General features: G+C 35.9%; 3 protein-coding genes across 4 annotated transcripts in view; 1 reads left to right on the top strand and 2 right to left on the bottom strand.

The window, feature by feature from the left end:
• The window catches only part of LOC128887704 (ankyrin repeat and BTB/POZ domain-containing protein 3), a 31,947-nt gene extending 28,815 nt beyond the window's left edge, over positions 1–3,132 (bottom strand). The window contains exon 1 of the mRNA XM_054143929.1: positions 2,633–3,132. The gene's annotated coding sequence lies outside the window, so the exon portion shown is untranslated. The remainder of the gene's footprint in view (positions 1–2,632) is intronic.
• Positions 3,133–3,876: 744 nt separating this feature from the next.
• LOC128887738 (DNA polymerase delta catalytic subunit) lies at positions 3,877–10,209 on the top strand. Of its 2 annotated transcripts, XM_054143950.1 has the most exons (15): positions 3,877–4,059; positions 4,144–4,246; positions 4,387–4,422; positions 4,684–4,795; positions 4,858–5,030; positions 5,106–5,365; positions 5,439–5,665; positions 5,736–5,902; positions 5,979–6,224; positions 6,299–6,601; positions 6,673–7,143; positions 7,223–7,629; positions 7,706–8,359; positions 8,434–8,550; positions 10,069–10,209. In XM_054143950.1, the coding sequence occupies exons 1-14, from the start codon at positions 4,007–4,009 to the stop codon at positions 8,528–8,530; spliced, it is 3,309 nt and encodes a 1,102-aa protein (XP_053999925.1). In that variant the 5' UTR covers positions 3,877–4,006; the 3' UTR covers positions 8,531–8,550; positions 10,069–10,209. The 2 variants fall into 2 exon arrangements, with proteins under 2 accessions (XP_053999925.1, XP_053999936.1); XM_054143961.1 differs by lacking the exon at positions 4,387–4,422.
• Positions 9,790–11,489, bottom strand: LOC128887988 (ADP-ribosylation factor-like protein 1). Its single transcript, XM_054144542.1, has 5 exons — positions 11,312–11,489; positions 11,070–11,169; positions 10,744–10,860; positions 10,489–10,600; positions 9,790–10,260 (listed from the first exon to the last, which is right to left on the bottom strand). Exons 1-5 carry the CDS (start codon positions 11,313–11,315, stop codon positions 10,051–10,053), a joined length of 543 nt encoding a protein of 180 aa, XP_054000517.1. The 5' UTR covers positions 11,316–11,489; the 3' UTR covers positions 9,790–10,050.
• Positions 11,490–12,212: the final 723 nt, after the last annotated feature.

Raw genomic sequence — 12,212 nt, 5'->3', positions numbered from 1 at the left:
TGCATTATCTCGCAATGGATCCGAGTTAAGTTTGTATGAGTATCTCAATACTTTTCAAATATTTCCAGATATTGGAACTATGAATACTCGATACCTCCCTCAACTCTTAGTCCTTCTATGAACTATCTGCACCGTCTCGCAATGGATCTTTCGAAGATTGTGCCGCGTAGTCAAGCATTTGGTAATCGATCGACTGATAGAAGACGACTGTCTTCCTCCTACAAGATGCAGCGTAATCTCGAAGATCTTTCTTAGACCAGAGAGTCCCAAAGAGAATAATCTCTTCCCCATTTGTCATTATTGCTTTATACGTGCTATCTGCCCCCATTGATTTGCGACTCTATCCTATAGGTCCACCTAGAGGGACACGGATGCATTCCTTGGTCGCGTACTTTACCGTCGGTTGCTCGTAACAGTTCTTCTCGTGACTTCTTTTACGATGTTAGTAGGATGCCACCTAAATGATCACCCTGGAGGCCGTAGATCAATACGATTTATGAGATCGTTATCGATCGAGGGATCCGTGGTCCGCGCAACCAGACGGCCGACGATTTAATAAGTTACACACGCGCTGCGGACGGATTTGTATGACGCGGCTCTTCGAGTTTATGGTAGCAGATACCGTGTTTACGGTCTCTCAGTGAGTAAACACCATTCGAAGTTATGTATAATCGTAGATCGGGGAGGTTTGAACGATTCAATGATTTATAACTGTATTATTATTGTTATTCTAACAGATTACAAGTGTGCTTAATAATTGCAAAAGGATAAGAATGAATAGATAAGTGCTGAAGTCCGTGTAGACGAATACTTTCGAAAAAATTTCTTTGTCCCAAGGTCACGATGAAGATGGTGGGTGTACTTTCAAGGTCACCGTCTTTCTTTCTATACAGGGTGTTCAAAAAAAAGCATTCAATATTTATATAGTGTATAGGGCACACTGTACTAAGTAAAAAAAAGCTTTAATAAACATAGGTCCAAAGGTCAACCGTTTCTGAGATATAAACATTTCTGTTTGCTAGTATCATGATTGACTTACTTGCTTCCATCGCATGGGATGTTTATGTCAGTGTTTATAAATTGCGTTCTAAATGTTCCCATTCAAGTGCCGACAATTTCGTCAATTTCATTTTTTCAATTTCGTTGTACAGAAATGAGCGGTGGACACGTGGAAAATCTTCTATAAATATCGAAAACCCAGTAGTAAGTGAATCATGATACTAACAAACAAAAATGTTTATATCTCAGAAACGGTTGACCTTTGGACCTATGTTTACTGAAGCTTTTTTACTCAGTACAGTGTGCCCTATACATCATATAAATATTGAATGCTTTTTTTTTGAACATCCTGTATAAGCCGAACGCACACGGGCGCAACTAATTTGAAATTAGTGTTGCAAACCGTTTGCGCTCTTTGTTTTACTTACTTCACTATCTTTGTTTTACCTAGATCTCCACGGTCGCATGCAACTAGTTTCAGAATGGTTTGAAGCTGATCAGTTGCGCCCGTGTGTGATCGGTCTAACAAAAACGTAAACGATTTTTATTTGTCTGTCTAAACCCGAGATATGTAAACATTGCACGTTCTAGGTAAATAGAAGAAGGACTATATAACGCGATATGTAACGTTTAGTGTCGTTGTACATACCGTGTAATACCATGTGTATTTATGTACATATATATGTCATGACTACACTGCGGATCTTTATGCATTTATAGGAAAGTTTAATGTGCAAGAAACTACAAAATGCAAACAATATACAAGAATATAAAAAAGATTGAAAGTAAGGTTCGTGTTATAATATTTGCAGAATAAAATAAATTCCTATTTAGGTTCAATTTTTGTAGGCACGTTCGGCAAGATTTTATTTTGCATAAAGATCCGCACCCTGTATATATTTTTAATCTTATACGAAGAATAGTACAAGGATAAATATATGTTCATAGCGATAACCAGTGCCTTTTATAAAACATTTGAGAAGAACCCAGTATAGAAAGTAGATCCAGGCCTTGATTAGATGGATCACTGTTCTAGGATCGTTGATTCTGAGAGGGTCTTTGCCTATTTATCATTGATCAGATGGGGACGTTTGATGCGGGCCTGTATCAGTGTCTCCGTGTACGTCACTGAGCGGGCGAAAGTCCGAGGAGGATCAAGATCTATCGGACGACGGCTCTCGCGAGTGTGCAGCCTACGCGGCAACCGGTTAGCTGTAAATCCTTTCAGAGACCCAAATCGTTCTTTCTCAAAAGTTTTACCCGTTACGTTACCATTTCCCGACGAATCAAAGACGGTGCGACTTTTTTTCATAAAAACAGGAACCAGATGATCAAAATTCTCATTTTGAATGCACTATTGCCGAGTATATTATTTTTCGCAAGAATGTATACCAGTTGAAAACTTAATTAATACTATCGACTGTTTGAATTTAAAAGTCGAGGGAGTATTCTTGCGTGACTCATGACGTGTACGCACACAGTATTAACAGAGCTCTCGATTGATGTCACCTTTCTTAAAAAACAACAGTTTAGCCCCTACGAAAATCGAAATGGAAAAAGAAACAATAAACAGTCACAGATATATATAGTCGCGTAACGTAAGTACTCCAAAGCCTGTATGTGAACGACTCACCGAAGTTCCTTCAACGTGTAGGCGAGGACAAACATATGTATATCTCCGGCATGACGAGCCCCTCGACGAACACGCGATGAGAATTCTCACAGAAATATCACTCCCCTCCCGCCCCTCCATTATCAGTGCTCGCTCAGTATTTTCATTTTGGTTCTCACCGTTCAAGACACGTGAAATACACGAGATAATACATAACCGCGCACGCCGAGCACACCAGCGAAACTGTAAACACTCATGAACTTTTTAAACGATGCCCCCACGGAGAACGACGTTCGCGCAAATCGGCGACGTACAGCGATCGTTATTATACGTGCGCGCGACAACGAGAACAACGAGGGATTTATTCTGTCTCAAACTTTCACAGTAGGTATCGTCCGTTCCATAACGAGGCAAGATATCCGCACGCACGTCCAACCGAGTCGCCGCTTTTCGGCAGCTGTCAATTACTAGCAACACAGGCGCCGCGTTTGTGCAGCATCCCAGCAGAACCACTTTCGGTCCAGGCCACAGAAAAAAAGAACCTGTTGCGCGGAGACGAACGTGGAAGACGACATTCCTGCCATCCGTCGCAGAACAGCTGCAACGACATGATAATTACCGACAGCTTTAAGTCGTATTGCAGGGATCTAGTTTTGTAATAGTCAGTGGCGCCATCGGTGGGAAAATGTCCAAATTTGTAGTAAAAGAAAATAGTTTTCAAAGACTTTATGAGATAGCGCCACTGACTAAAGGAGTGAAACTAATTTTGCCATCTAGAAGCAGTGGCGTAAAGTATTTTTATTATGAACTTCGGAGTCTTTCCACCGATAGCGCCACTAGTACTAAAACTAGTATTTGTAATATATTTCAGTAATTGGATTTCTGAATGCACGCATTGTATATTTTTAATCAAATTCGACATTTTTTTCTTTTATTTTTTAGGTATATTCACCAATTACGCCGAGGTGGCTTGACTTTTGAAACATGATACGAATACGTTTAATGCAAGACATTTTTGTTTTCGATTTCCCCCCAAAAATGCTTGGTGAGGCGATATATATACTTCTCCTGATTACGAAGAGCATAATTATTACGTGTTTTTTTCATTATTGTGCCTGAGAAACGACAAAAATTATTTAGTACTTCACCTACTCATACGTTAGTGGCGCTAGTTTACCTCTGCGCACTCTTCTGTGAAGCACAAAATCTCACGTAGTAGTCTATCTTCTAATTATATAATCTATTTAGCTCGTAAAGTTAGACAGCCTGTTTGTTTTTGTTTAGAGCAGAAATATTGAAACCCATTTCGCGCCTTTTTCACCGAATACAATTGCAGTGCTCATTATTCAATTACTTGCGTCTACATGCATGATAGCGATAATTTAATAAAGCAAGATGAACAGGAAACCTTTTTCAACACATTCTGCTCCGAAGAAGGCCAAATATCAGTAAGTTTTCGCAATACTAATTGAAAAATTCATTTTAACCTTATATCATTATAAATCTTTAATTGATATTTCAATTGCTAACAGGAACGAAGATGAGGACGATTACCCTGGTTCGTTTGAAGCAGAATTGGCTAATATGGATGAAATAGATGATGATTTTGGAGATGCATCACAAGCTATTGAAGAGGTGTATAAAAATCAAATGAAACTTTTATCTTTCTATAAACACATTTATAAAAAAAATGAAATTAGCAACGACCTATTATGTTAAAAAAACTTACATGAAATCATTTAGGTACACCACTGATTAGTATTTTATTATTTTAGCCAGCTGATGTACCATTAAAAAATGAATCAAAAGCAGTGAGTTAATCCCCATAATAGAAACGTCTATGTTTTGATGTATGCTCCCAACTTAATATCATTTATTCATGTATTGATTTACCATGTTACAACTATGCACATCATGTTCTATTCACTCGCTGCTTTTTTTTGTTATATTTGTGTTGCTACAATGCCTTATCAAATATAATGTTCTGCTACTTTTGTCTGGTAGTTCATAGATCCAATGACAAAATAACATGCTACCAAACATATTTCATATTATTAAATTATTTCTAATAGGGTCCTGAACAAGAAAACACATTTTCAAAGTGGAATAGACCTCCTCCACCACAACTAAATCCACAAAAGGATGGGTTAACTTTTCAACAAATAGAAATTGACCATTACATAGGTAACTTATTACTATTACAAAAAGGACTTCTAATTTATAATACTTTTATAATATTTATTAAGGTGCACCATTACATGGAATGCCTGGAAGTAAAATAGGTCCTGTACCAATAATGAGAATGTACGGTGTCACAGAACTGGGAAACTCTGTTTGTTGCCATGTCCATGGATTTTGTCCTTACTTGTACGTTTTAGCACCACCTAACTTTACAGATCATCACTGCAAGCCATTCAAGGTACACAATTGTCAAAATTATTTGTATCTCTTAATTTAAACATTTTTAATTACTTGTACTTTATACTTTATCCAGGATGCTTTGGATAAAGCTGTGTTAAAAGATATGAGGTCAAATCCATATAATATTGGGGAAGCTGTCTTAGCCGTCGAGCGAGTATATAAACAAAATATGTTTGGATACACAGGAAATGAGAAATCACTGTTTTTAAAAATTACAGTAGCGGTGCCAAAATTGATAGCAGCTTGTAAGAGGTTGCTCGAGAATGAAGTCATTTTTACTGAATTTAATCACAAGTACAGTGCCTTTGAAAGCAATATCGATTTTGATATTAGGTGTGTACAGAAAATCCGAACTCAATTTCATTGTTTCCAAGCTTTCTCTTTCAATGTATTGTGTTCGTTTAAGGTTCATGGTCGACAGATCAGTTGTTGGGTGTTCATGGATCGAATTGCCTGCAAAAACTTGGAAATTACGCGGTCATCACGGACATAACTTACCATTGACTACAAGATGCCAAATAGAAGTAGATGTTGCATGGGATAGCTTCATTGCTCATGCACCAGAAGGAGAATGGTCGAAACTTGCACCATTCAGAATACTTAGTTTCGATATTGAATGCGCGGGACGTAAAGGTATAGTTTGCTTTAACATAACAATTGTAGATTGTTTAGTTCTTTGCATAAACTTTATTTACAAATATAGGCATTTTCCCCGAACCAAATCACGATCCTGTCATACAAATTGCCAATATGGTGATAAAGCAAGGAGAACCAGAACCTTTTTTACGAAATATTTTTACGCTTGATACGTGTGCGCCTATCGTTGGTTGCCAAGTCATAAGTTCTGATAAAGAAAGCGTAATGTTGGAGGTACAAACGCTTTAAAGTTCCATTATTACATGGATCATTATTAAACCAAATCAATAATTTATTTTATTTCCTTTAGAAATGGGCTGACTTCGTGAGACAATCAGATCCTGATATTTTTACAGGTTACAACATAAATAATTTTGACTTCCCTTATTTAATTAATCGTGCAAAGCATCTTAATGTGAAAAACTTCGAATACCTTGGTAGAATAAAAAATATAAAGTCTGTGATTAAAACTCAAGTACTTCAGAGCAAACAGATGGGTAAACGTGAGAATAAATCCATCAATTTTGATGGGAGAGTTCCATTTGACCTCTTACTGGTAAAGACAATTATGCTTAAGTCTGTCACAAATTCTAGTACACAGTACAAAATTAAAGTTTTGTTCACATCTAGGTTCTGGTCAGAGATTACAAACTGCGATCTTACACTTTGAACGCCGTCTCTTATCACTTTCTGCAGGAGCAGAAAGAAGACGTTCACCACAGTATTATCACAGATTTACAAAATGGCAACGCGCAGACACGTCGAAGGCTTGCTGTTTATTGTTTGAAGGACGCCTACTTACCGCTCAGATTGTTGGATAAATTAATGTGTATTATTATTTACATGGAAATGGCAAGAGTTACTGGCGTTTCTATATACAGTTTGTTAACGCGTGGACAGCAGATAAAAGTTATCTCACAGCTTTTAAGAAAGGTCCGTTGCGATATTTCTTTCATTGTTATCTATAAAAATTCAAATGTTATATTATAGAGAACTGATTTCAGACTCGAGAGAAAAATTACTTGATGCCCGTACACCATGGCCAAGGTAGCGAAGAACAGTTCGAGGGTGCTACAGTAATAGAACCGAAACGTGGATACTATAGTGACCCTATTGCTACTTTGGATTTCAGTTCCCTGTATCCCAGTATTATTATGGCGCACAATTTATGTTATACGACGCTATTGAATCACGAGAGACAAGTTAAATATAAAATCAACGCTGACGACATAACTGTCACCCCGAGCAACTCGAAGTTCATCAAAGGTAACGTAAGAAAAGGAATCCTTCCTGAAATTTTGGAGAATCTTTTATCGGCCAGAAAGGTAGCAAAGGCTGAATTAAAGAAAGAGACTGATCCGTTGAAGCAGAAGGTCTTGGATGGTAGACAGTATGCTTTGAAAGTATCAGCTAACTCTGTGTATGGCTTCACCGGCGCCCAAATGGGGAAGTTACCGTGTTTGGAAATATCAGCGGTGAGATTCTATAATACAGTCATTATGTAGAGTACTCTGTAGAGTAGTTAAAATGTACTCTCTTATAAACACATTGCAGAGTGTAACTGCATACGGACGCACCATGATAGAACAAACAAAACATGAAGTAGAGAAAAAGTACTGTGTATCAAATGGATACAACAATGATGCTGTTGTTATATACGGAGACACTGATTCAGTCATGGTTAAATTTGGCGTTAAGACCATCGAAGAAGCAATGGAACTTGGAAGAGAAGCAGCGGAATATGTAACGTCGAAATTCCTCAAGCCTATAAAATTAGAGTTTGAAAAAGTATATTTCCCATATTTATTAATTAACAAAAAGAGGTACGCTGGTTTGTATTTTACACGTCCCGATAAGTACGATAAAATGGATTGCAAGGGTCTTGAAACGGTGCGGAGAGACAATTGTCCCTTGGTAGCGAACATGATGAATACGTGCTTGCAGAAATTACTCATCGACAGGTAATCAAACGGTGAATCTATGATCAAGGAATATAATTTCCTAGAATCTCCATAATAAAATTATTATTCACAACAGGAATCCCACTGAAGCGTTAAATTATGCGAAGCAAATTATAAGCGATCTTTTATGTAACCGTATCGACATATCTCAGTTGGTGGTGACGAAAGAGTTAACCAAAACTGACTATACAGCCAAGCAAGCGCACGTGGAGTTAGCAGCAAAAATGAAGAAACGAGACGCGGGAACCGCTCCTAAACTCGGAGACAGAGTTCCCTATGTCTTCATAAAGGCTGCAAAGGGAACACCTGCTTATCAGAAAGCAGAGGATCCAATCTATGTGTTAGAGAACAATATTCCCATTGACACGAATTATTATTTAGAAAATCAACTGTCCAAACCACTTGTGCGTATCTTCGAACCAATTCTGGGCGATAAGGCGGAATCTCTTCTGCTGAAAGGAGATCATACGCGCACAAGATCCGTTGCCACGTCCAAAGTCGGTGCACTCTCTGCCTTCACCCGTAAGAAGGAAGTGTGCTTAGGTTGCAAAGCTGTTTTAACACCGAACAGGGAGAAGATAGCTCTGTGTCAATATTGTGAACCAAAGGAGGCCGAATTCTTTCAGACTGAATTGTATGCTGGTAGAAAGTTGGAAGAAAAATTTTGTAGGTTATGGACGGAATGTCAAAGATGTCAGGGAAGTCTTCATCAAGAAGTAATTTGCACGAGGTTCGTCTTAAAAAAACCTATCCTTATGAAATTTTATGGATAATAGTTATGAGGCTATCGTCTTTTCATTTTAGTCGTGACTGCCCGATATTTTACATGAGAAAGAAGGTTCAGATGGAATTGGACACCCAAATGAAACGTATCGAAAGATTTGGAATTCCAGAGTGGTAGTCATTGGAAAACATGCTTAGGTACACACATGTATAGGATAATTACTAATGAATATATAAGTCATTGTTATTTCAAATAAATTTGTAGTTTTTTATACGGGCGTATTTTTTCCTCTGATGTTTGAAAATATAGATTATTTTTATAGCTTGTTAAATTATTTCAGCTTAAAAACAACAGATTATTAATAGTAATGCATTAGAACACATAATACTAAATTAGAATAAATTACAAGCATAGCTGAATTTGCATAAAACATTTAATTGTTTTGCAAGATTTTTGTACAAATTATGTGTAGAAAAATTAGTTTATTACTTTCACTATCGATCGTGTACGATCATATCTCGAAGTTCCCTATCATATATCGTGTATCCTCGTATAACATAAATGGATAAATATTTTATAGGTACATAGGAACGTCTACTTCAGAAAGCTCAAGAATTATATATTTTTTTTGTGTGTAAATAATTTAAATGACTGATCAGAATGTAATCAATGCTTGGAATATTTATTATGAAATAGTGTCTATATTTATTTTAAATACATAAATTAATTATCAAATTTCAGTACATTGCTCCATAAATGCGGTTGATCAACGTACTTAAATATTATTTGTTATTATTTGGTATATGAACTGAGATTATTCAAATGAAACAGATCACGTTTAAACGAAAACTAACGCGTGCACTTTAGTTTTTCTTTTTTTTGTTAGGTGCTGTTTTCAAATTAACATCACTTAAAATACTAATCTCGTTTTTATACGGCAGTATTAGATTTTTACGCAATTCTATGTATTCAAATTCATAAGTATTTAAGATGTTGTGCTTCATATGTAAAGCAAATTTTGTTGCGTTCATATGTTTTCTTTGTTTTATAGAAAAAAAATTGTTTACATTTCAGTGTCTTACATTATACGAATGAAATTAAATCAGTTACACATATGTACATAATTATTCACACAGCGTGTCAAACTATCGACACGTTAAAAGATTTCCAATTATACTGCAATGTCTATGAATGATAGCCTTGATTGATGTAATAGGAAAAGTGATATATTTATATCAATGTACACCATGCTTTATATCGTCAATTATAAGAATGAACTTGCACTTTTTCTGATGGAATTTATTTGAAAAAAGGAATTTTTATGTTGTATTGCTTCGTGAGTGGTAAAAGTCGCTTAGTTAGTATATCAAAGTAATAAAAGCAGAATTGTGGAAACGATAAAATGCCAAATATTGATGAGCAAAGTAATACTTACATCAAGAGTTCGTCTATTTTTATTTCAGTTTAAGTTTCGTAGAAAGATAAAACTTTCTAGTTTTATTCCGTGTTTCACATTACGCAAGGTATGATAAATCTTAGATTAGATTCTTCATGGAAATTGTAAGGCTATTTAAAATATAATTGTAATAAATAAACATAATGATACGCCCAGCTCAGCATGGGTGATTCAAAGTGACAGTCATATGACTAGTCTTCTCAGTAAGGCTTGGGTAAAAAAGATACTTTAATAATGTTAATCATTTTCTACTTTGCAGCGCGTTCGACAGCCAATCCATCGCTTGGTCGAGACCCTCGCCTTTCGTCGCGGATGTTTTAAATATTTGGAACGTTCTGTTTTTAAGGGCGTCCAATCCAAGCGCCTGATGAACTTCGGCAACGCTTAAACAACCTGCCATATCTTGTTTATTTGCCAAGACTACCAAGATAGCACCTTGTAATTCTTCTTCCTAAAAATGCACAAATATTTATTCTGTAATATCGATAATTTCGTCGTATCTTACGATAAACAAGAAGTTGATTTTCATCGTTCTTACTCTTCAATAGGTATTTTTAAATGAAAATTATATTTCATGTTTTAGATCGCGATCGACACACGTGTACCGCCGCTACTTAATGTAATGTGATTTAATCTGGTAATCCCTAATTTTACGTTAGTCTAACAAAAAAATACTTACTCTCAACATGTAAATTAATTCATCTTTTGATATGCCTATCCTATCTTTGTCTGCTGAATCCACAACATAAATTATTGCATCTGTATTCGAGTAATAACACCTCCAATATGGTCTGTAAATTTGAAAAATGATGTCATCATAAATTAACATGCCTAAGATTACATATCTACGAATCTTAACATCTTAAATGTTGAGATAAATAAAAGTAAATAAAGTATATTATCATTTGATACATCTAGGATATATTCAACATACCGTATACTAGTCTGACCACCAAGATCCCACACTTGAAACTTTAAATTTTTATATGTAACTTGTTCTACATTGAACCCTATAGTAGGTATTGTTGTAACCACCTCACCCACCTGTAATCTAATGAATATCATTTTAAGGTAAATTGTAATTCTCAAGTGTATAAATTACATAAACTGATAATGATTAAGAAATTGTATGTCAACTTTATCATATACATCGAGTAACTATAATATTATGCCATTCAAATATCAGAGTTACTTGCTGTATCCGCGTGAAACGTAAACTGTCAAAGGAAACGCAAGCAAGCTTGTCAAGGTGGATCAAACCTGTATAAAATCGTGGTTTTCCCGGCTCCATCCAGGCCAAGAATTAAAATTCGCATTTCCCGGCTCCCGAGCAAATTGCGAAAATAACTGAGTAATCCTCCTGGAAAGATGAAAGCGTCAGACTGGTATACAAATGTTAGAGTAGCCGAGGAACTGTCCGCCGATCAACTCAGCATTTGTATTCACTCTAGATTCGACGATTCCGTGATCGTATATCCAGGAAAATATACCACATGACTCACCCATATCGAGAACCTGTTATTTCCAATTCATATAGTATGAATAAAAGTTTATTGTCAAATATAATAATCACACTTATGTTCAGAGAAACCGGGGCGCACACCCCTTTAACTATTCACAGATACGATCCCTCTTCGTTTCACTTGCTGACTTGTATCATTACTTCCAACTTGTGTGAAGTTTGCTGCTGTTCCTTGCGATATCGATATATCATAGAGTAATCACTATACAAAGTGTCACCATTGTTGTTTGTGATTCCCCAATGCCCTGTGGCGACCTCTACGATGAAGATTCGAAACACGAGGTACGAACAAGGAGAGTTGAATCTCAGTAGATACGATTAATAATTTTGATTAAACTTTTCTTTGGGGAATTAAAAATTATTGACTTTTATTTTTATCATTTAGTAGTTTTAGATGAGTAGAATTCATAAATCTAAGTTTTAATGTTAGGTATGCAACAATTTAAAAGTTATGAGTATATAAAACTGAGCACTTTTTATCGATGGTCAATTAGGTAGGGAACTTCATTCTTCTGATCACATATTGTAAACAGATGTTTATAGATGGCGTACACTTATGCAGGATTCTTTAAGTGTTCGGTTGCACTTTATTTCACATCTTTTACAATTTCCTCGCAAAGGGAGAAAAGTCTCCCTTTGTTCGCGGTATATTCTATATAAAAAGTAAAAAACTTACTAGCTAACTGGCTAACAAACAAGTAAACTTTTACTTATACTTTTACTGCATCAGTACGAAGGTACACGATAGGTCGTTAAGAAAGTTTCGTAAAACTTTTCCGTTTCAGTTCTGATTTTTTTTATACATTCGTGGATTTTAATAGTAAATTTATAAGTTATAAATAGATTCCTTGAATTTTTTTCTTCTAACGTGAAGGGGATGC

The sequence above is a fragment of the Hylaeus anthracinus genome, unplaced genomic scaffold, assembly GCF_026225885.1.
Source record: "Hylaeus anthracinus isolate JK02 unplaced genomic scaffold, UHH_iyHylAnth1.0_haploid 0, whole genome shotgun sequence".
Taxonomy (NCBI): Eukaryota; Metazoa; Arthropoda; class Insecta; order Hymenoptera; family Colletidae; genus Hylaeus; species Hylaeus anthracinus.
This window is presented reverse-complemented; position numbering and strand designations above follow the sequence as displayed.

Bases quoted from the DNA above. Each gene is read 5' to 3' on its own strand.
- LOC128887738 (XM_054143950.1), top strand. From the start codon at position 4,007: ATGAACAGGAAACCTTTTTCAACACATTCTGCTCCGAAGAAGGCCAAA. The intron at 4,247-4,386 runs GTGTATAAAAAT...TTATTATTTTAG, and splicing joins CATCACAAGCTATTGAAGAG to CCAGCTGATGTACCATTAAA. The intron at 8,360-8,433 runs GTTCGTCTTAAA...TTTTCATTTTAG, and splicing joins CAAGAAGTAATTTGCACGAG to TCGTGACTGCCCGATATTTT.
- LOC128887988 (XM_054144542.1), bottom strand. The intron at 10,861-11,069 runs GTTTGATCCACC...GATATTCATTAG, and splicing joins AAAACCACGATTTTATACAG to ATTACAGGTGGGTGAGGTGG. The intron at 10,261-10,488 runs GTAAGTATTTTT...GTGCATTTTTAG, and splicing joins AATTAATTTACATGTTGAGA to GAAGAAGAATTACAAGGTGC.